The sequence below is a fragment of the Neomonachus schauinslandi genome, chromosome 5 (genome assembly GCF_002201575.2).
Source record: "Neomonachus schauinslandi chromosome 5, ASM220157v2, whole genome shotgun sequence".
Lineage (NCBI taxonomy): Eukaryota > Metazoa > Chordata > Mammalia > Carnivora > Phocidae > Neomonachus > Neomonachus schauinslandi.
In genome coordinates, this window is record NC_058407.1 from 167,065,811 (window position 1) to 167,090,503 (window position 24,693).

Here is a 24,693-nt window from a genome sequence, read left to right on the forward strand (position 1 = left end):
CTACGCGGCCGGGAAAGGGGGTGGGACCCAAGCGCAGAGCGGCAGCTCCCCTGAGCCAATAGACTGTGAGCGCTGATCAGCTCTCCGCCTATTGGAGCATTCGCCACCGGCGCCACAGGGGAGCATGTTAGTGTGTGCGCTGGCCGGGCGGGGGGGAGGAGGGGAATCTCCCGCCATTTTTCAATAATTTCCTCCGGTGCAGCTGAGGAGGAGTCGTGACTGCCGAACGCGGGGACCCGTAGCGAAGGTTGGGCCGGAGGCTGCCGGGCGGCGCGGCGGTGTACGTGGGAGTTCCGTGTCCTTGCGTCCCGTTGCATGGCCCTCGCGCGGCCGCGCCAGCACTGAGGGAGCCGACTTCGCGCCGCCCTCTCACCCCTCCCCTCCCCCACCCCACCCCCGGGAGCCAGGCGCTCGCTCCGGGCCGCGGGGCCTAGTGTTGCGCCGCGGGCTCTCCGAGGAGCTGCCACCTTCCAGGCCGCTGCCACCTCCGCGATGGCGCCGCTGCTGGGCCGCAAGCCCTTCCCGCTGGTAAAGCCGCTTCCCGGCGAGGAGCCGCTCTTCACCATCGCGCACACTCAGGAGGCCTTCCGCACCCGGGAGTATCCTTTCCAGCCTGGCCGCTAGGCCGCCCGCGGGGTGGGGCGGGGTGGGGCGGGGGGCTCGTCGGGGCCCGGAGGGCCGCGCAGCCGGCGCCTGTGGCAGCTGTCAGCGCGCCGGCCGCCGGCGGGCCTGCATCTCGAGCCGGAGCTCGGGCCCGCCGTTCCGCGGGGTGGGGGCGCGGGCCGGCCCGGAGCCCCGTGCTCTCCATCCTTTCCCCGGCTCCGCACTTTGTCCCCGGGCCTCGCTTTCGAGGAGCGGCGCCCCCTGCCCCGGGGTGGCTTTAGGCCTGGAGTACGGACGGGAGAGGGCTTTCTCTTTGCTGCTTTTTCTTTCTTCTTAAATTAAACCTTCAACTTAAGTTTTTGAAATTGTACCCACGCGGCCTCGTGATCCGGCTTGTGCAAGATTTTTTGTGCGTTTTACCCGGATCTCCGCGGGGGCTCTTGTGTTTTCCTCCTCCGGAGTGGAGACTTGAGGCTGGTGATGAACTGACAAGATTGTGAGGCACGTAACCAAGAACGAATTTCTAGACGTAGGGGAAGGGGAAGAAAAAGTTACCTTGGAGGAGCTGATGCCTGCCTTCCCCGGCACGCACAGGTTTGAAATGCTGACGATTTAGAAGGAGATCGGTATTTGTTTTTAAATAAACATTTAAAAAATACGAAGGTATACTTAAAGTTTTTATGTTGTATCTTAGGAATAGGAGACTGATGTTTTAAAGAAGACGCGTTCTCTTTTCTAATCGTTGAAGGTTCCTTGCACAAGCTCAGAGTCTTTTAGTTGTATGACTTATTTACTTTTTTCTTTTATGGATGCCAGATGAGTCCTTTTTGAAGCTTCATTGTAAAAAAGAAGTAGATTTCTGAATCACGCTTTCTTTAGTGTATGGAAAGCTTCAAGACTGAAGGCCACTATATTACTGAGTTTCATCAGCCCTTTTCCTTTGGAAGGACTGGATTTCTTAGTTTCTCTTTGCTTGCTTGCTTCGGTATGGGAGGAAGTGCCCAGGTGAGCGATGTCATTTGATTTCATTTCTCTTTGATGCTCTCTTTAATACAATCTTTTGCAAGATAACCTAATTCTTGTTCTGATGCAGTTTGTGGAGTTGAGTGTTTACATACAAAAGGACCTGGAAAATGAGCCTGTGCCATAGGAAGGCTCTTGGAGAATTATAGCTGTAGCATCTTGTAGCTGAAATGGATCTTGGGGATGGTCAGGTTCTCCTGCCTCCTTTACCAAGTGGGCCGAGAGGGTTGAGGTTGACTTGTTAAAGGTCAAACACTGAAATGGTGAAAGTCAGGGGTAGAATGCAGTACTTTTCTAACTTATCCCTGTAAGTAAATCCAGAAAAGAAGGCAACTTCGGTGTCAGTAGTTTGTGGTGTGAGGTAAGGTGCATTTCAGGGAGGGGTTCAGGTGGTAATCTGGTTCTTTTTCTTGTCCTGTTAGGACTTCTGGAAAGCTTTGGAGAAGTACTCCAGCTACACTGAATACAGCATTATTCTAACGGAGTCCTACTTTTTTATTTTTATTTTTTGAGATATTTAAAAACATCGGTGGGGTAAAAAATTTACTGTGGGAATCTGCCATATCCTTTTCATATGTTATTTAAATACCATTTTTGAGCACTTGATGGGTACTCACTAATATTATCAGATGTTTATTTTTCATGTCTGGTTCTAATGTAGTATAAGAAACACCCAATAGAGACAAGCGCAAAGTCTGTGATAGGTATTGAGCCATGTAAAAAATGGCTATAGATAGTTAATTTAGAACTGGCAGCCCAGGCCTTTTTGTATCGTTTACTGAAATCATTGAAATGTAATGATCTATATGAAGAGATTCTGTTAATGATGACACTTGAAAATTGAAACCTGAAACTTTTTAAGTGTTAGGTATTTTTAAAAAATTCATTTAAAAAATTTCCTATACTGGTATTTAGAACGCTTTTTAACAAAGGAGTTCTTAAATTGCGTTGCACATTGAGGGGGAAATTGCTTCCTTGGGAATTTCTACAAGTTGAAGCGCTTCGAGGATGGTTTTAAACAATTGTACTGTGTGGTTGGCAGGTTGGCATATTTATTAGGCTCTTAGTGATTTCGTAGAGAACAAGTATGTGGTTGGTTAACAGCTGCATTTGAAGTATGTTGTTTCCGCTTCTTAATTTATATTTACAATTCTGTTTTTAATAGAATTTGATACTTGAATTTTCTAACATCTGCCTTTTGATTGCATGTATATGCAATAGCAAATCAGTGAGATATTTTATTAACTTAAAGCTGTGAGTGTTGGTATGTTCTTGAAGGCATTATTGTACCTCCTCATTAAACTTATAGTGGTAGTTGGGAATGATGCACACCTTTAATGACTGTGTTCTATATATTGATGATTATGTTTATTGTATTATGGCTTTGAATCTATGGTACATTACTTCCTAGGTTAGTACTAATGCAGTACATTAGATCTTCCTTGGGAAGATTAACTTCATCAGAATCAATTCTTGATGTGATTATCTGGCAATAGGATAATCACAGTGGCCAAGTCAAGATGGTTTTTTTTTTTTTTTAAAGATTTTATTGATTTATTTGACAGAGAGAGACACAGCGAGAGAGGGAACACAAGCAGGGGGAGGGGGAGAGGGAGAAGCAGGCTTCCCGCAGAACAGGGAGCCCGATGCGGGGCTCGATCCCAGGACCCTGGCTGGGACCATGACCTGAGCCGAAGGCAGGCGCTTAACGACTGAGCCACCCAGGCGCCCCAAGATGGGTTTTGAGGAGGAACTGAAGCTACAAGCAACCTGCTGTGGGCTAATGTTTTTGTTGTGTTGCTTTAACTATCCTTCTCTGTAAAGCTTAGAAACAAGTATTTCATAACCTTTGTAGCCTCGATATATGAGAGCTTTTAAATGGTGTGATGAGGAGGGGCTGTTAGAACACAGTTAATCTGGCACTAGGCAAGAGTGACTAGAGCATGTTTTAAGAGTTGGACTTAAATTGTAGTTGCAAGCCAGGATTTTATTGGACATTGGAATAGTGAGTTCTTATGTTGATTTTTATAATGTAATTTCTTTTTTTTTTTTTTAAAGATTTTATTTATTTATTTGAGAGAGAATGAGAGAGAGAGAGAGAGCACATGAGAGGGGGGGAGGGTCAGAGGGAGAAGCAGACTCCCTGCTGAGCAGGGAGCCCGATGCGGGACTCGATCCCGGGACTCCAGGATCATGACCTGAGCCGAAGGCAGTCGCTCAACCAACTGAGCCACCCAGGCGCCCTATAATGTAATTTCTTTGAAGAAGGTACACTAAATGAGAACTGCTTTAAACTTGAAGACAGACTGTTCCAAAGACAGAAAAGAGGATAAAAAGCAAATCTTGAGTTGGTGCTTTGTCATTTCACGTAGAACTCTTAGGGTTATAGTTATTCTTATTTAACCTCCATACTTTTCTGGGCCACTTCCTTTCAGGCTATCAAGTACTTTATTGAAAGAAACAATCCTTACAAGGCTAAAAAGAACAAAGAAACAGCATATTGTGGTAAGGAGGTAGCTCTTGAAATCACAAAAAGTAGATGGTAGTGAGATATATAGGATTTGAGAATATCTTGTCATTTATAACTTACACAGTCTTTGGAGAATTGCTTTGACATTTTGTCTGCAATTATATGTGCAACAGTGGCTGGAACATAAAAACCTCAATTGGCATTTGCTCTGAGTAGTTATTTGAGTGTAAGTGACTTGTCTTGGTAACCTGAAATCTGAAATAGGATTTGGAGGCAGCTGACCGAATATCCTTGTAATAGGCTTTTTTTTTTCCCTTGATTTTGACTCTTTTCGCTCTTTCTCTTAACATAAGTCAAAGTAATAACAAGAACAGAGTTACATAAACTTAAAAATACCCAATGTTGGGGTTGTAGGAATTTTAGTTTTGAATTTTTGAGATTAATCTTAGGTGACTAGTCAGGTTTTTTTTCTTTTTAAGATTTCATTTATTTATTTGAGAGAGAGAGACACAACGAGAGAGGGAACACAAGCAGGGGGAGTGGGAGAGGGAGAAGCAAAGCAGGCCTCCTGCTGGACAGGGAGCCCGATGCGGGGCTCAATCCCAGGGTCCTGGGATCTAGGCCCGCATCGGGCTCCTTGCTCAGCGGGGAGCCTGCTTCTCCCCCTGCTTGTGCATGCACTCTCTCTCTCTGAAAAATAAATAAAATCTTTAAAGAAAGAAATATAATGTGAGCCACATGGGATTAAGGGTTTTCTAGTGGCCACATTTGAAAAATAGGAAGACAGGTGAAAAAAAAGGACAGATATATTTTTCTTATTTCAGGACCCAGGCTGAAGGGAGCAGTCCTTGTCTCTAACATGCTTTTCTAGTGGCCAAAAGACCTGGAGGATACCATGATGGCTTTTTAAGCCTCTTGGTGGTGGCATCTATCTTATCTGGTCACATCAGTTTGTCAAAGCAAGTCACATGGCCAAGCCTAACATCAGTGGGGAGGGGATGGGCATTACTCTTCTCTGAGACACTGCAAGCCACAGGGCAGAGGGTGGAGAAGTAGAATCCTTTTATGGAAAGGAGGTGACTATATGGAAAGAAGAATGCAATCTACCATATTTTGGGGTTCAGGGAATGTTTCCTGGGGAAAGTTACTTCTAAGTTGAGATCTGAAGTATAATCAGAATGTAGTTAGATGAAGAGTAGAGGACTATGCTTTTTGAAGAGTTTGTGAATTTGAAGGTTCTTGAATTTTATTTATTTATGATTTTATTTATTTATTTGACAGAGATATAGCGAGAGAGGAAGCACAAGTAGGGGGAGTGGGAGAGGGAGAAGCAGGCTTCCTGCTGAGCAGGGAGCCCGACGCAGGGCTCCATCCCAGTACCCCGGGATCACGACCTGAGCCAAAGGCAGACGCCCAATGACTGACCACCCAGGTGCCCCAGGTTCTTGGATTTTAAAACTTAAAAAAAAAAAAAATTTTTTTTTTAAAGATTTTATTTATTTATTTGATAGAGAATGAGAGACAGAGAGCATGAGAAGGAGGGGGGTCAGCGAGAAGCAGACTCCCTGCTGAGCAGGGAGCCCGATGCAGGATTCAATCCAGGACTCGATCCCGGGACTCCAGGATCATGACCTGAGCCGAAGGCAGTTGCTTAACCAACTGAGCCACCCAGGCGCCCCGGATTTTAAAACTTGAAAGCAGTTTTCTATAGCTGGAGTAAAGAAGTGGGAATGGAGATTGAGCTGCTTAGTGGGGCTGGACCACATAGGTCCTTGGGAGATAGGTTGAGAAGTTTGGACTTTACCTTGAGTTTATGGGAGGCTGTTTACAGATTCGAACAGGATAGAAGCAGGTTCTTGGGAAGCTCACTGTGGCTGCAGTGTTGAGAATGGATCTGCAGCCTAGAGACTAGTGGCAGCTAAACTAGTGAGGCCATTATTAAGTAAACTAGGCAACAGGTATGGGGGCTGAACAAATTTACTAGCCCTCGAGGAGAGAAGTATATAGATTTCAAAATAAATTAGGTAGATTTGATGGGATTTGGTGATTGGCAAAGAATCAAGGATAATGTTTTGGTTGTCATTTGGTTAGTGGGTCATTCTCAGATAATAGAGAATGCTGGAAGAGGATCTAGTGTTTTTGTTTTTTTTTTCTTTTTGTTTTGACTGGGAATGGGTGGGGAGGGTAGGAAGTGAGTGTTTAGTTTGGATGTTCTTCTATTGAGTTGCTTTGGATATCCAAATGGAGGTGTCTGTATTGCTAGTGTATTACAGGGGCCTGGAGTTCAGAGAGGAGACTGAGCTGGTGATAGAAATTACTAGAAATTACTAGCATATAGATAGTCATTGAAGTTATGGGAATTGATGCGGTCACCCTGAATGAGAATGCTGGACTGATAGTGATTTTTCAAAGGAGGGTGAGAAAGATATGTATCAGAGTAGGAGAGACTTTTATTGTTTGCAAAAAAGCATAATCAGTAAAAAATATTTGATATTTAAATATGTATTGTTTGGGTGCCTGGGTGGCTCAGTTGGTTAAGCGACTGCCTTCGGCTCAGGTCATGATCCTGGAGTCCCGGGATCGAGTCCCGCATCGGGCTCCCTGCTCGGCGGGGAGCCTGCCTCTCCCTCTGACCCTCCCCCCTCTCATGCTCTCTCTCCCATTCTCTCTCTCAAATGAATAAATAAAATCTTAAAAAAAAAAATAAATAAATATGTATTGTTTGAGGAAAATAAAGTTTCTCCCTTTTTTCTTCTTTTTTTTTTTTAAGATTTTATTTATTTGAGAGAGAGAGAGAGAGAGAGTACGTGAGAGGGGTGAGGTCAGAGGGAGAAGCAGACTCCTTGCTGAGCAGGGAGCCCGGATGCGGGACTGGATCCTGGGACTCCAGGATCATGACCTGAGCCGAAGGCAGTTGCTTAACCAACTGAGCCACCCAGGCGCCCTCCCTTTTTTCTTCTTAAAAGAATAAAAATCACGGAACTTGCTCAACAAAGTCTTGATTGGTGGAGTGATTTTCAGTACTGTGGGAGCCAGAGGATTGCTTCCCAGTGTGAACATATTTGCATTTCAGGGGCCTGAGAGCAAATGAGATTTTAAAGTTAGAAGAAGAACTGGGTTTAAAAACAAGTAAGATTGAGAAGAAGGATGTTTGGGTGAGAAGCATAAAAGACCAGAGAAGGATTACCAGTGAGGCCAATTAAAATGTTTTAAAATATTTTGGCTAGCTGAGAAGTGAGGATCAGAGGCTGAATTTGAATAATGGCTCTGTTGTGGAAGAGGAAGGACTGAACTGAGCCACAGATATGTGATTGCAATTAGGGACTGAAGAGCTGAGGATGATTCCCTGGTTTCTGACTGGGACACTAGGGCCTTTCAGTGGCATTGGGAATAACTGTTAAGGAGCAAGCTTAGGCGGGAGGGAAGAGGTAATAAGAGTTTAGTTTAGAAAAAGTTGGATTGGAGGTATCATTGAGGCATCCAGGTGATACCAGCTGGCCCTGTAGGTCTAGATCACAGGAGGATGACTGGGCACATCATTCCTACTTTTAAAAATAGCAGCTAATAACAAAAACTAAAATTCTTTCTTTAGGACATGTTTATCTCACATTCTCTCTGATTACACAGTGAATTTCTTCAATGTAAGTAAATACTGTGTTAGAATGTTATCAAGCTTTTTGAATGTTTAAATCTATTTACTGATTCTTTCTGTCATTATTTTACCTCTCCTTCCCCAGTGCAAACAGATAAAACCAGAAAACAAATTTATCTTGTTGATTAGTTATGGTAATGTCACTTTGGAAGCCATGCTGTTTCCTTTTCTCTGTAAGTTTTTATAAATTTTCAGTGAGATTGAATTTACATAGTTTTTTTTTTTTTTTAAAGATTTTATTTATTTATTTGACAGAGAGAGACACAGCGAGAGAGGGAACACAAGCAGGGGGAGTGGGAGAGGGAGAAGCAGGCTTCCCGTTGAGCAGGGAACCCGATGTGGGGCTCGATCCCAGGACCCTGGGATCATGACCTGAGCCGAAGGCAGACGCTTAACGACTGAGCCACCCAGGCGCCCCCCAGAATTTACATAGTTTTATATGGAAGCTTGCCTCCTGGTTTTTGCTGGTACTTCTTTTTTGTTTAGTCATTTAAATATATTAGCACCATTCCCCACCCCCCCCACCACCCCAGGAAAAAAGATTTACTGTTTTGTGTTTGGCAGATCCTGAGAAAGATACAGTAAGGGAAGGCGCTTACACTGTTGGCTAAAACTACTCTTTTTGGATTACCTCTGGATTTGTCCCTGTCGTCTGTCTTTTCACTGATTATTAACCTAGGAAAACAAAGATTCTCCATATATTAAAAATGAATTACTTGTTTAATTGTAAGGTAATATTATGGATGAGCTGTTTAAATACTTCTATTTCAACTACTATAAAAAGTGTCACTTGGAAAGTACAGAGATTGGCAGCTAATTCTCTAGTTGTGTCAGTTTATTTTCTCGGGTAGCGTCTGTTGCTGTGCGTAAAGTAAACCGGTTAGTTGTCATTTGAATTTGAAGGTGGCTGTCTGGTAGTGAATTCTAGTTGAGATGGTGTGGAAAGTTACCATTTATATGGCACTAATAGGATGCTCTCTTCCTTCATCTGCCTTACGAGGATTGAACAGCGGTAAATGACTTGTGAGTGTAGTATTATTGGAGACAACATAAAGCTTGGCTAAATATGGTATCAGAATTATTTTTAGGGCTTTATGGAATTTATTTTTTAAACTCTAAGGATCAACAGGTGTTTCCGAGGTAGACTGGAAGGCTTTCTAGGAAATGGATCATTAGCATATGCACAGGGTCATTCCAAACTGCCTGTGAGACTGGGGTAGTTCTCTCATCTTTCCATGGAGCAGATTCTTTTTTTTTTTTTTTTTTTTAGGGGGAGTGGGAGAGGGAGAAGCAGGCTTCCCGCCGAGCAGGGAGCCCGACGCGGGGCTCGATCCCAGGACCCTGGGATCATGACCTGAGCCGAAGGCAGACGCTTAACGACTGAGCCACCCAGGCGCCCCTTTGGAGCAGAGTCTTAAGCTTGCTGACCATCTGAGTTGTGTAACAATTCCACATACCTTAAATTCTTATCCCTTATGATTTGTGTTTAATTTACCTTTATTTTTTCTTACAAATTTCCAGTGCCGTGGGAATTTTCTTGAAATGAAACAGGTGATTTGAAGAAATCACATTTATAACAAAATATTAATTAAAAAAAAAATTTATTTTAGGGCGCCTGGGTGGCTCAGTTGGTTGAGCGACTGCCTTCGGCTCAGGTCATGATCCTGGAGTCCCGGGATCGAGTCCCGCATGGGGCTCCGTGCTCGGCAGGGAGTTTGCTTCTCCCTCTCCCACTACCCCCCCTCTTGTGCGCGCTCTCTCTCTCTCATTCTCTCATTCAAATAAATAAAATCTTTAAAAAAAATTTTATTTTAAAGTAATTTCTACACCTGGTGTGGGGCTCAAACCAACAACCCCAAGGTCAGGAGTTGCATGCTCCACCGACTGAGCCATCCAGGTGCCCCTAAAATATTAGTATTTTATCTGTTAAAACAAAAATATGACAAACCATTTAAGTCATTCTTTAGCTTTAATCATTTTATTTGGATTTGCCACTTGAAAACTCTAATTTCAATTTTAGCTTTTTATGCTGTACATTATAGAAAGGATGCTTTAGTTTTTTTTTTATGTTATGAAGTATTTTATGGATATGGATAAGTTGTCTCTGTTGCTTGAATATTGTTTTCCTGAGCCATGGCTAACAGAGAGTACGAGGCCCGCCTGGAAAGGTACAGTGAGCGCATTTGGACATGTAAGAGTACTGGAAGCAGTCAACTAACACACAAGGAGGCCTGGGAGGAGGAACAGGAAGTTGCTGAACTGTAAGTAATAGAACCATTGCCCTTCTAGCACCATCTTCATATTATTAGGAAAGGGGGGATATTAACAGTAAAGCAGTATTTATATTTAAATTTATGGGCATACATTGGAATACATTACATTAGTGTAATGTGTTGGTGTCTGTGTGTCCTTGTCTAGTGGCATTTTGCTGGTAACAAAGTATGTGGAATATATAGTTGTGTAGACTTATTTAGGTATTTGCCAGGCTTTTGAGTGTTCTTGCTCTATTCTTCTACCTTGAAAATACTCTGGAAATGTGGTTTTTGTTTTGTTTTGTTTATTGTTTTAAAAGATTTTTTATTTATTCATTTGAGAAGGAGAGAGTGTGAGCATGAGTGGGGGCGGGCAGAGGGAGAGGGAGAAGCTGACTCTCTGCTGAGCAGGGAGCCCGATGCGGGGCCTGATCCCAGGATCCTGAGATCATGACCCGAGCCGAAGGCAGATGCCTAACCGACTGAGCCACCCAGGTGCCCCTTTTTTATTTTTTTAAAGATTGATTGATTTATTTATTTGACAGAGAGACACAGAGAGAGACAGGGAACACAAGCAGGGGGAGTGGGAGAGGGAGAAGCAGGCTTCCTGCGGAGCAGGGAACCCGATGCGGGGCTCGATCCCAGGACTCTGGGATCATGACCTGAGCCGAAGGCAGACGCTTAACGACTGAGCCACCTAGGCGCCCCTTGTTTTGCTTTTAGAGAGAGCAAGCACATGCTTGAGGGGTGTGGAGGGGCAGAGGGAGGAGAGAATCTTAAGCAGGCTCCATGCTCAGTGCAGAGCCCAATGTGGGGCTGGTGGGGCTCGATCTCAACAACCCTGAGATCATGACCTGAGCCGAAATCAAGAGTCAGATACTTAACCAACTGAGCCACCCAGGCACCCCTGGAAATGTGATCTGAGCAAAGGAAGTTGATAATAATCTAGAAGTAATATGGAGTCAGCAAATTAGAAAGTTTTCTTTATTTTGTGGTCTTTTGAAATTTAGGACAGTCTTTACAGTAGCTATCAAAAATAAACACACGGTTTGAAGACTGTTTATCTGAGTAGGGTGGTTGAATGAGGGGTCTTTAAAAATTCTGTCTATGTTCAAGTACCTACCCATCTGGGTATTCTCTCAGAGAAGAAAACAATTTGGTCAGAAGGAACATGCAAAAGATACATGGAAACCAGGGATGATAATAAAACAGAACTCAATTTTAGGAATTGGGCAAAGAAGCTTTTTCTGTGCATTTTTCATTGACTTCTCTTGATAGCAGATAAACAGAGAGCATACAGTTGAGTAATCTGATACTGTTCTGCTTTTTTGCTGGTGTGACGGCACTGGGTTCAGTTGAGATTTGGTTCTAGTAATGGCTCCATCACTAATAATTGTTGAGTCTGTTAACCTGGTGTCTGTTTCTTCTTTGCTTGATCACTTACAATGTTCCATTTTGGATTAGTGCAATTTACATACAAGTTTCGTTTAGTGTACTAGACCAGACGTTAGCTAGCCTTTTCTGTAAAGTGCCAGTTAGTAAATCTTTAGGATTTGTGGGCCACATGATTTCTGTCTCAGCTATTCATCTCTGACATTGTACAGTAAAAACAGCCATAGGTAAAAGTGTAAATGAATGTGAATGACTGTAAATAAAAGAAAATATTATTTACAAAAACTAATGGTAGGCTGAATTTGGCCCATGGGCTGTTGCCGACCCTCATAGTAGCTTGTAGACTTCCTGCGGGCAGGTCTCATATTTGACTTATTCTGGAATTGGTTACAGTGGCTAGGCACTATCCTCTGCACTACATAAGCACTTACTGCTTGCTCTTTGCAAATAGATATAATGCTACCTTTTCTGGGTGTCTTTTTGGGACAAAAGATATCTGTGTGAAAATTCATTGTAAATAAAAAGATGGTAACCATTAACCTATAATAAAGAGTATGAAGAGTACTCAGGAGGAAGTCAGTTATTGTTACTGGTAATATGATTATGTACCAGAAAAACCCAAAGAGAATCAAGTGAAAAAACTGTTAGGAATAAAAAAGAGAATTCAGTTTCAAAATGTAAATAAATTGCTTTCCTACATACAGAGAGACAGTGGGTATTTAGAGGCTAGAGACTAACCTGGAGTTGTTAGGGAAAACTTCATGGGTCTTATTGAGGAAGGTGACACTTGAAAGGGTAGTTTGTACCAAATTATAGAAGACAAGAGAAGACGTTTGTATTTAATTCAGTGAACAGTAGGAGGACAGCAGTAATTTTTGAACAGGAGAGAGACATGGGATTGGAGTTAGGCTTTGAGATTAATCTGGAAGCAGTGTGTAGGATGAGTTAGAGAAGGAAGAGCAGGTGGGAAGTTGATGTAGGCTTGCTAGGATAGTATTCAGGTAGAGAGTCATGGCATTTTTGGGAATAGAAATAATAAGAGGGATTCTCTAATGCTTCCTGAAAAGAGGGGTTTTGGCCTTAACTTTGGAAAAGCTCTATAAACTTTCTTCTTGGAAAGTCATAATATACATTAGTATATTAAGGATTTTCAGAAGACTTCCACTAAAGAAGCTGTAGCTTGGTTTAACCTTGTGGGTTTCAAACTTATTTGACCTTAGAAGCCATTACAGCAGAGGTTCTGAAAAACACAGTTGGGGCATGTTTTATGTGATTTGATAGTGAACAGAATATAGGGCGTGGTGGGAGGGATTACTGAAAAAGTATGGTTTTACAATTTCTATTCAAAGCAGAAATCACTTTTTTCCATTTATAAAAATAATGCATACTTGTTATAAGAATGTAAGCAATACAGAGTTAATATAAGGATCTGAACATCACTGTCCAACCTCACTCCCCAGAAGTAACCATGGACAGTGAAGTTTTAAGCCTATTGACTGGGAGGCTTGATGGACAGCGTGCATTCTTAGGGGCCGGGAAAGGCCTCATGGAGTTAAGGAAGTCTGAGGACATCTTGGGACGATGATTGAGCTGGGAGGGAGGATGGTAGGAAGAGGAAAAAGGTAACAGCCTTAACAAAGGCAGAGAGACTGGAAGCTTATTGATGGACTGGGGAATAGCAGATAACTCCATAGGTAAATTGTAAGGCAGTATACTAAGACTTTAAGGCTAGCAGTCAGTTGGAGGAACTTTTTTTTTTTTAATTTTTTTTTTTTTTTTTTGAGATTTTATTTATTTGTGAGAGAGAGAATGAGAGACAGAGAACATGAGAGGGAGGAGGGTCAGAGGGAGAAGCAGACTCCCTGACGAGCAGGGAGCCCGATGTGGGACTCGATCCCAGGACTCCAGGATCATGACCTGAGCCGAAGGCAGTCACCCAACCAACTGAGCCACCCAGGCGCCCTGGAGGAACGTTTTTAGTTACAAACCGCACAGAGTGACTGGGAATATTATGATAGTAAGCCTAATAGGCTGTCAGCCTTGCATGAGTGCCACGTTGCACTCTTCATTTGTTCATGTTGGGTATGTTAATTAAAATTCTTTTTTTGCTAGTTTAATAAGTGAAAAGTAGTACTTCATTGTTTTACTTTTGCAAGGGCTTTGGGGTTCAAGTTATGGTTCCAACATGTTAACCCTTCCTGATTTATTTCCCTTATTCATAAAGTGAAAATTCTAGACACGTCACAAGGTATTGTGAGACCTAAACGAATGAATGCATAGGAAAGAATTTTATTGACTGAAACCTAACACAAATAGAATCAAGTTATGGGCTTCTAAGAAACAAAAAAAAAGAGGGTAAAGGATATGAATAAATAATTCACACCTAAAAAGGGAAGTCTGCTATACAAACAAATGGGAAAATGTTCAGCCTTACTGATGGTGTGCCTATTAATTTTATTTTCCAAATGAGAAAATTAACCTGGATAAGCCCATCTGACAGAGCTTTTTACAGTTCCTTCTTTGTCCTGCATGCCACATGGTTTTTAAGCTTTCTATTCCCCAGTGCCTGCTTATATTTGCTAAAGAAAGGTTTGCACTAACTTGAATTAATTCTCTAGATAGGTTTTTGTGCATTTTCTTGGTAACTAATAACATGTTTGTTTAGTTTGAAGGAGGAGTTCCCTGCCTGGTACGAGAAACTTGTTCTGGAAATGGTTCACCATAACACAGCCTCTTTAGAGAAATTAGTAGATACTGCTTGGTTGGAGATTATGACCAAATACGCTGTGGGAGAAGAGTGTGATTTTGAGGTAAGCCCCTATTTTTTTTGGTACGATTTGACTCACCATACATTGAGATTAGAGCTTCCAGCATAGATTACAGAGTGTAGTTCTGTGTGTAAAATTGTGTTATATTTGAAGTCTGCTTTACTTAGTATCAGATACTGTAAGGACCAAATTTTAGAACTATATTCATTGTTGGGAATGTTTAATATTATGTTAGTATTACGGTAATTATTGGGACGCCTGGATGGCTCAGTCAGTTAAACATCTGCCTTTGGCTCAGGTCATGATCCCAGGATCCTGGGATCGAGCCTCGAGTCCAGCTCCCTTCTCAGTGGGGAGTCTGCTTGTCCCCCTCCCTTTGCCGCTTTGCCCCTCCACCCCTCCCCCCTGCTTGTGCACTCTCTCTCGCTTGCGTGCTCTCTCTCTCTCTCTCACAAATAAATCTTCAAAAAAATATTATGGTAATTGTTATACTATGTACCATTGCATCCTTGTTTGCCCTGTTTTATCCCTTTTTGATAACTGCTATCTTGGCTTTTTTTGGTTGTGTAATTTTTTCAAAGACTTTCAGATAATGTTTAATCCAAATCTATGGTACCAATAAGCAAAGAATGTCATTTCAGTACAATAGTGAGTGAGTTGACTTTTTTCTTTTCTTTTTTTTTTTACTAAATTTGTTTTTTTAATTTTCTAGTCCAGATAGCACAAGGGTAACTATGACTAAAGTAAAAACCTAACACTAAAGCAATCCCTATATAATCCTTTGAAAGCTTAAAGTAAGATTCAGGAAGAAGGGAACTAACATTTGTTAAATATCTGTATGTACTGGATACTGGGCTGATTGCTTTGCCATAACATCTTGCAGAATCTGCACAGAAAATGGTGAGGTGGTAAACAGGCTTAGATATTTATCTATTTTTTAATTTATTTTTTCTTTTTTATTTAAATTTAATTAACATATAGTGTATTATTAGTTTCAGAGGTAATTTAGTGACTCATCAGTTGTGTATAACACCCATTGCTCATTACATCACGTACCCTCCTCAATGCTCATCACCCAGTTACCCCATCCTCCCACCCTCCTTCCCTCCAGCAACCTTCAGTTTGTTTCCTATAGTTAAGAGTCTCTTATGGTTTGTCTCCCTCTCTGCTTTTGTCTTATTTTTCTTTCCCTTCCCCTATGTTCATCTGTTTTGTTTATTAAATTCCACATGAGTGAAATCATTTGATATTTATCTTTCTCTGACAGACTCATTTCACTTAGCATCATATCCTCTAGTTCTATCCACATCATTGCAGATGGCAAGATTTCATTCTTTTTTGATGGCTGAGTAATATTTCATCATGTGTGCGCGCGCATGCTTGCTTGTGTGTGTGTACCACATCTTTATCCATTCATCTGTCAATGGACATCTGGGCTCTTTCCATCATTTGGCTGTTGTGGATGTTGTTGCTATAAACATTGGGTGCATGTCAGGCTCAAGTATTTAAATAACTTGTTTAGGGGCTCCTGGCTGGCTCAGTTGGCGGAGCATGTGACTCTTGATCTTGGGGCTATGAGTTCAAGCCCCACACTGGGTGTAGAGATAGCTCAAAAAAAAAAAAAATCTTAAAAAAAAATAGCTTTTTTTTTTAAAGATTTTATTTATTTGTCAGAGGGAGAGAGAGAGCGAGCACAAACAGGGGGAGCGGCAGGCAGAGGGAGAAGCAGACTCCCCGCTGAGCAGGGAGCCCGATGCGGGACTCGATCCTAGGACCCTGGGATCATGACCTGAGCCGAAGGCAGCCGCTTAACGAACTGAGCCACCCAGGCGTCCTCAGATTGATATGTTTTAGTTAAGAGTAGTTTCAGCTGTATGTAATGCAATAGCTGACTAGCAGTGTCCAGTACTTCTCAGACTTTAGCCTAAATAAAATCACTTGGAGGACTTCTGAATATACATTCTTGGGCACCATCCCCGAGGGTAGGGCCTAAAAGTATGCAGTTCTGACCAGCTCCGGGGTGTGATGATGACCCTCTGGGGACAACACTTTGAGTAGTATTGGCTTAAGCAGTGAAGACATTTGATTATCTCACATAGTAAGTCTTAGAGGCAGGTGGTACCAGATATGGCATAGAGGCTGGATAATATTGTCGAGGACCTATACTTTGTTATCTTTCTGCCTTTCTGCTCTTCTCTTCTCAGGGTGTTGGGTTTTGTCCTTAGCTTTGTTGCCTCTTGGTTGTGAACTTGTGATTGTACTCAGAGTGAGAAAATGCTTACCTAAGCATTGTAAGAAAATGTTTACTAGAAGTGTATACTCCCTCCCCTCCACCCCGACCCTTGTCTTTACATGTTATTGGCTAGACTATGTCTGTATAACCATCCTTAGCTGCAAGGGGGCTGAGAAAGTGAATATTGCCTTTTTTTTTTTTTTTGAGATTGATTTATTTATTAGAGAGCTCAAGAGAGAGCATGAGCTGTGGCGAGGGGCAGAGGAAGAGGGAAAAGCAGGCTCCCTGTCAAGCAGGGAGTCTGATGTGGGGCTCAGTCCTAGGACCCCGAGATCATGACCTGAGCTGAATTGAAGGCAGACGCTTAACCAACTGAGCCACCGCCCCCCCCCCCCCTTTTTTTAAAGCCTCAGAAAAAGCAGCCTGGCAAGAGAAAAGAGGGAGGGGAATGGCTTAGGTAGCCCAACGGTAGCCAGTAAGTGATGGGACAAGGATTCAAACTTTTGTCTTTTTGTGTGGTTCCAAAGTTCTTGTTCTTTTCCCTAATTTACTTTGACTCCCTGGAGCTCCTAGCTAGTTCTTTTTGTTATATTTGTAATGTCTGTGGGTTTTAATCACATACTTTACATTAGTCAGAGTCCTGGCAGGAAACAGATGGCATATTCAAATAGTGTAATTGAATTGAATTTAATAAAGGGACTATAGATAAGAGACAACAGTGTGATCTAGGTTAAGGAAAACTAACAAGGAAAGGTTAAGTACCTGATTGCTATCAACAGTAGAGAGACTACCACTTCAAAACCCGGAAGAAACAAGGGAGGGAGTGGGTACTGGAATTAGAAAAGAGTAATGTAGTTGTAGAAGAGTACTTTGATAGTAAGATGTAACCAATTTCCTAGGGAGGTAGTCAAGGGAATAAATACCCCAACATCACTTTTCTTCCACCATCTGATTTTCTGCTCTTGCTTCCTATGGGTTGAACTCACCAAAATCTAGACAAGGGAGCCCTTTGGTGTATGCCACAAAGATCAGCCTGTATAATACAGGACAGAGTAAGGTAGAGAAGAACGGAGACCGATTTGGAGTGGCAAAAGGAAAATATGCTGTACACATCTGCAAGGTGAAAGAGGAAAAGTTTGACGAAGGGGGGGAGAGAAATTAGGGAGATAGTATGACATATGACATAAACATATGACAAAGTGTTTAAACTCATTAGTAATCCAGGAAAGCAAATTAAAAGCTAGCAAGACCATTTTATGCACATCAGATTAGTAAATAAGAAAAAGTCAAAATTATGGCAAGTTTTGACAAGAATGTGGAGCTGCTGGTTTACTACTAACTGTTTTGATAAACACTTGAGCATTACTGAATACAATTGAGTGTGCACATACCTTTTGACAAAGGATTTTTTTCTTAAATATCCTTTTAATAACTAATAATGTTGAAGATCTTCTCATGTATTTGTTGCTATCCTTTTATTTATATTTCTTTTGGTGAAGTGTCTGTTCAAATCTTTGTCCCTTTTTAAATTGGATTGTTTTCTTGTTTTTGAGTTTTAAGAGTTTTTTATTCTGGGTACAAGTTCTTTATTAGGTATATGCTTTGCTTTTGCTCCTAATTAGGGTTTGTGTTTTCATTTTCTTTCTTTTTTTTTTTTTTAAAGATTTTATTTATTTATTTGACAGAGAGAGAGAGAGAGAGAGCAGAGATAGGCAGAGCGGCAGGCAGAGGGAGAAGCAGACTTGCTGCTGAGCAGGGAGCCTGATGTGGGGCTCAATCCCAGGACCCTGGGATCATGACCTGAGCCGAAGGCAGGCGCTTAACCAACTGAGCCACTCAGGCGCCCCTGTGTTTTCATTTTCTTAACAGTGTCCTTTGAAGAGCAGAATTTTTTAGTTTTCATGAAACTGAATAGAAATTTCGCAACTATACCAGGGCACTTGGGTGCCTCTGTCGGTTAAGCATCTGACTCTTGGTTTTTGCTCAGGTCATGATCTCAGGGTCCTGGGATCAAGCCCCACACCTGCTTGAGATTCTCTCTCTCCTCCCCCTCTGCCCTCCCCCCCCCCATGCACACACTCTCTCTCAAATAAAGAAATCTTAAAAAAAAGAAAAAGCAACTACACCTAATTGTATGTGTAATTACATTTAATATAGATGATCTAAACATTTAAGTTAAAAGGTAGAAATTGCCAGATTGGATAAAAAAGCAAGACCCAGTTATATGCTGCCTATAAGAAAGATGCAGATAGGATGGAGAAAGAGATACCATCCTAACATTAGGTCAAAAGAAATCTGGAGTGGCTATATAAGTATCAGACAAAGTAGATTTCAGGGCAAAAAATATCACCAGATAAATATTTCATAATGACAGAGGGGTCTGTTTATTGAGAGGACATAGCAGCCCTTTATGTTTATGCATTTACTAAAGAGAATTTCAAGATCTATGAAATGGGGTGCCTGGGTTGGTTAAGTGTCCCGACTCTTGATTTCGGCTCAGGGTTGAGAGGTTGAGCCCTGCATCTGGGCTCTGCACTCAGCAGGGAGTCTGCTTCTCTCTTTCTCCCTTTCCCTCTGTACCCCCCGCCCCCTGTGTGTGCTCTCTCTCTCTTTCAAATAAATACAGCTTAAAAAAGATCTGTGAAACAACAATGGATAGAACTATAAGAAGAAATAGATATCACAGCTGTAGTTGGAGATTTCAACACCCCTGTTCTCAGTAACTGATAGGAAAAGTAGACAGAAAGTCAGCAAGAATATGGAAAACTTGACTGGCATTATCAACTGACTTAACCTAATTGCCATTTGTAAAATACTCTACCTGATAACTACAGAATAGACATTGCTCCCAAGTGCAGAATTTTCCAAGGTGGACCATACTTTGGGCCATAAAAAAGTAAATAAATTTAAAAGGACTCAAGTCATACAAAGAATATACTGTGACCAAAATGGAATTAAATTAGAAATCAATAATAGCTATCTGGAAACCACAGATAATTGGAAACTCAGTAAGACACCTTTAAGTTACCTGGATTAGAGAAAAAAATCGAAAGGGAAATTAGAAAATGTTTTGAACTGCAAGGAAGTGAAAACAATGTGTTAGAATTTATGCGATGCTGCCTACGGTAGGGCTTAGGAGAAATGTATAGCACTAAACAATCAAACTGTTTTATTAGGAAAAAATGGTCTCAAATCGTTGGCCTTGGCTTCTACCTTAAGAGATAAGAAAAAGAAAAGCAAATTAAATCCAAAGAAAACAGAAAAAGAAAGGATTTAATAAAGATCAAAGTAGAAATTAGTAAAATAGAAAACAAGAAAATCAATGAAACCAAAAGCTGCTAATTTGAAAAAGATCAATAAAATTGATAAACCTCCAGCCAAACTCCCAGGGTAAAAAGAGAAGACACAAATTAACCAACATGAAGAATCAGGTGATATCTACAGTCTACAGATATTGACAGGGTAATAAGGAAATATTATGAACATCTTTGACACCAATAAATTTGACAACTAAAATGGACAAATTCCTTGAAAGATACAAACTACCAAAACCCACTCAACAAGAAATAATAGAAACCTTAATAGCCCCTATTATATCTATTAAAGAAATTAAACTTGTGGTTAAAATTATCTGACAAAACTCCAGGCCCAAATGTCTTCATTGGTGAATTCTACCAAACATTTAAGGAAGATAATAGCACCAATTCTATACAAATGTTATCAGAAAATAGAAGAGGAGAGGGAGGTGGGAATTCTTTGCAACTTATTATGTGAGGTCAGCATTACCCTGATACTAAAACCATATAAGCACATTAAAAGAAAAAACTATGGATTAAGGGAAAAAAAAAAATCTATGTTCATAAAACTCCCTTGTGAACATAGATGCAAAGTTTTTTAATCAGAATTTTAGCAAATGAAATCCAGCACTAGGAAAAGGACAGTTTATCATGATTCAGTGGGGTTTATCCTACAAATTCAAAGTTGTTATAAATTTATAATTCTCCTTATAAACAGGATGAAAAACCATACGGTCATCTCATTTTACACACAAAAAGTGTTCAACAAAATCCAGCATCAGTTCCTGATAAAAACTCTGAGCAAACTGCAAATAGAAATGCCTTCAGTCTAATAAAGGATATTTACAGAATAACCTCCAGCTAACATTATACCTAATGGTAAAAGACTGAATGTCTGCTCTCCCACTCCATTTAACATTGTACTGGTGGTTCTAGTCAGTGGTACTATGTCAAGAAAAGGAAATAAAGGGCATCTAAATTGGGAAGGAAGAAGTAAAGTGATCTTTATTTGCAGACAACATGATTGTCTATGTAGAAAATCTGGAATCTCCCATAAAAGCTACTAGAACTAATAAGTGAGTTTATGAGCAGGGTAGCAGGATACAAGACAAGATAAATAATATGAAAACCAGTGTTAACAACGAACAATTGGAAATTGAAATTTAGAGAGATCAGTACCATTAAAGATTTTTTTTTTTTTTTAAGATTTTATTTATTTGACAGAGACACACAGTGAGAGAGGGAACACAAGCAGGGGGAGTGGGAGTGGGAGAGGGAGAAGCAGGCTTCCTGCTGAGCGGGGAGCCTGATGCGGGGCTCGATCCCAGGACCCTGGGATCATGACCTGAGCTGAAGGCAGACGCTTAACGACTGAGCCACCCAGGCGTCCCTAAAGATTTTTTGTTTATTTATTTTTGAGAGAGAGAGAAAAAACATGAGTGGGGGGAGGGGCAGAGGGAGAAGCAGACTACCTGCTGAGCAGGGAGCCCGATGTGGGACTTGATCCCAGGACCCCGGGATCATGACCTGAGCTGAAGGCAGACACTTAACCGACTGAGCCACCCAGGCTCCCGGAAAGATCAGTACCCTTTATGGTAATGTCAAAAAATGTGAAATACTCTGGGAGTAATTTGACAAGAGATACCCAAGATCCATACACTAAAAATTATAAAATGTTCCTGAGAGAAATTAAAGAAGGCTTTAAATGATAGATATACCTTTGTTCATGGGTGGGAAAACTCAGTATTGTTGAAATGTCAGTTCTTTCTAAATTGATGTGTAGATTAACCACAGTTGAAATAAAATCCCGGCAGCTTTTCAACTATACTCAAATTAAAAAATAATAATAATAAAAATCCAAGCAGCTTTTTTGTAGGAGTCGTCAAGCTGATTATGAAGTTCATGTGGAAAGGTGCCTGGGTGGCTCGGTCCGACTCCTGGTTTTGGCTCAGGTCATGATCTCCGGTTGGGGAGATCAAGCCTTTTGGTCAGCGGGGAGTCTGCTTCCTCTGACTTCCCTCTCCCTCTCCCACTGCCCTTCTTCCTGGCTTGCATTCTCTCTCTTTCTCTGAAATAAATCTTTATTTTATTTTTTTAAAGATTTTATTTATTTATTAGAGAGAGAGCATGAGTCGGGGGGAGGGGTAGGGGGAGAGGGAGAAGCAGGCTCCCCACTGAGCAGGGAACCTGATGCAGGGCTCTATCCCAGGACCCTGGGATCATGACCTGAGCCGAAGGCAGTTGCCTAACTGACTGAGCCATCCAGGTGCCCCCCACTACTGATTTTTGAGAGAGGTGGAAAGGTAATTAAGTGAAGAAAAGATCGTCTTTTCAACAGATGATTCTAGAATAATTGGATATCCATGTGTGTAGTTGATATTTATTTATTTTTTAGAGATTTTATTTTTAAGTAATCTACACCCAGTGTGGGGCTCAGACTCACAACCCTGAAATCAAGAGTCATGTGCTCTTCCTACTGAGCCAGCCAGGTGTTCCTATATAGTTGATTTTCTTAAAATTCTTGAACTGTATTTTACATATATGTCAGGTTAGTATAATGATTGCCTTTTGGCCTTGGTACATTGGTGCATGAATTTTGAACTAGATGGTGATCATTTTATTTTTTAAGGTATCCTATTTCAAGTTAGAAGTCTGAGAAATAAAGTTGGAAAAAAGTCACTGTACTTGGCTGCTTCAGAATTTCAGTGAATTTCTGTCAGGTGAAGTGGCATGGATATTGGATAATATATTCTAAATTTCTTTAGGTTTCTGATTCTTATTTATTGTCTTTGATTCTCTCCTGTCTCCTTTATAGGTTGGGAAGGAAAAAATGCTCAAGGTGAGGATTGTGAAGATTCATCCTTTGGAGAAAGTAGATGAAGAGGCCACTGAGAAGAAATCAGATGGTGCCTGTGATTCTCCCTCAAGCGACAAAGAGAATTCTAGCCAAATTGCTCAGGATCATCAGAAGAAGGAGGCAATTGTAAAAGAGGATGAAGGAAGGAGAGAGAGTATTAGTATGTATGATGCTAGCTTTCCTTAGTGAGTTACATTACTCTGTTCTGTTTATTTTATACTCAAATCTTTTTCAGTTCTCTAGCAACTAGATTTGTAATTGAGTTTTATTAGATAGCTAGACATATTTTTGTTCATTTATGATTCAGAAAACCAAATATTCACCAAGTGAATTAAGATTTAAACCTGCCCCTCCCCCCCCACCAAAAAAAAAGATTTAAATCTCCCTGCACAATTAGGACCATTGGGAAGTCATTACCTCTGGCTGCTTAGAAATCTGTGTACACATACCTGTCTACCCAAGATGGGAAAGAAAGTTTGCTTTCCTTTTCTCTAAGTTGGAATTATGGAAATAAGTGTGGAAAGGGGGTGATTGAAGTAGGAGGGGCTGTAATTCTATTTCTGTTTCTTTTCATGTTATAAGCCAGTGTGGTGCTTTTAAGGTACTTCCTTTTATCTGTATTCTATAATTTAGGTCCCTCTCAGATGGGAGCTGCCAGAATTGTGAAACACTAAAAGTAATTTTTAGGGATCTGGAGACCTAACAGTGATGTTTTGAAAGTTGAGAAACTGAGATGTTGCTTCCTGGGGAGACTTTTCAGCCTCTGAGGCCTTCATTTGTGTGTGTGTGTGTGTGTGTGTGTAAATAAGGAATTTGACTGGATCCCTTTTCTCTCCAAAAATAGGAGCACTCAAAGGGTTTGTGTTTATCGATCTCCTTCCCCGTGACTGTTCGGGGATTAAAGAGTTTCACCTCAATATTTAACTGTCACAAAGTTTGAGTTAGAATGTTACATTAAAACGTTCTGCTATCTGCCTTCCATTCTTTTTTTTTTTTTTTAAAGATTTTATTTATTTATCTGAGACAGAATGAGAGAGACAGAGCACCTGAGAGGGGGGAGGGTCAGAGGGAGAAGCAGGCTCCCTGCGGAGCAGGGAGCCCGATGCGGGACTCGATCCTGGGACTCCAGGATCATGACCTGAGCTGAAGGCAGTCGCTTAACCAACTGAGCCACCCAGGCGCCCCCTTCCATTCTATTTTGTGTCTCCAGATGTTTGGGATACGTGCAGATGGTTTTAGAGGGCCGTCCTTCTCTAGTCCCAAGGAAGCTTCAGAGATTGTTGTGTAGCTGCTCCCCCCTAGCTGTTGATACTTTGGTTTTGTTTTCTACTCTGTGTTATGAATGCTAATGTCTGCATTTTTCAGTTTCTTTTTGACAGTTTTATAATATGTGTGTTAATCACAGTTCCCTAGATTTGAGGTTGATAAATGTTTTGGTTAGGTGTTGGCTGATCTGTCTTCTAACACTTCTTCTAGAATGAGGATCATTGGAATACCAGTGATGTGTTACAGCTGTTTGTTTTATACCTAAGCATTGTGTACCAGGAACTGCTGGTTTTAGGCTTTGGCTTATTTTTTAGAGTGTGTGCCTTAGTTCGGATTTTAATTACTGGGATGTAATGTTATTGCTAGTATGTTGATAAGAGTAGTAGGTGGGCTAAAGAATTAATGTTATGATGTATTCTGCATGTCTTCAGGGGAAAAATTGATTAGAATTTCCATAGAAATATGATAGGCAAATTCTAGTACGAAAAATATTTTCTCATCATGTGACTTGGCCTTTTACTTTGTGGGGGGAAAAGTAATGTATTAGGGCAGGAACTTTTCAGCTTTGTGTTCCTAACCTCCTTGGTAGGACTCTGTTCCTCCATCTTAGAAGGGAGCTCTCTTTTCTCTTGACCAAGATACTTGTGCTTTGAATACCATTCCCTCTGGGATGTCTGTTTGGCTCAGTCGGTTATGCCTTTGGCTCAGGTTATGATCCAGGGTCCTGGGATCGAGTCCTGCATCGGGTCCTTGCTTGGCAGGGAGCCTGTTTCTCCCTCTGCCTGTGCGCTATCTCTCTCTCTCTCTCTCACAAATAAATAAAATCTTTAAAAAAAAAAAAAGTTAATACCATTCCCTCTTAGTTTCTCAAGGGCTGGGTA

The 24,693-nt window shown here is 41.2% G+C and overlaps 1 protein-coding gene across 1 annotated transcript in view; it reads left to right on the plus strand.

Moving 5' to 3' along the window:
- The first annotated feature begins 248 nt into the window (after window positions 1-248).
- BAZ1B (bromodomain adjacent to zinc finger domain 1B) overlaps window positions 249-24,693 on the plus strand; it is a 70,380-nt gene continuing 45,935 nt past the window's right edge. The window contains exons 1-4 of the mRNA XM_021700311.2: window positions 249-599; window positions 9,893-10,009; window positions 14,058-14,202; window positions 22,505-22,706. Of these exons, the coding sequence (XP_021555986.1) occupies window positions 493-599; window positions 9,893-10,009; window positions 14,058-14,202; window positions 22,505-22,706 (571 nt within the window). The 5' untranslated portion in view covers window positions 249-492. The remainder of the gene's footprint in view (window positions 600-9,892; window positions 10,010-14,057; window positions 14,203-22,504; window positions 22,707-24,693) is intronic.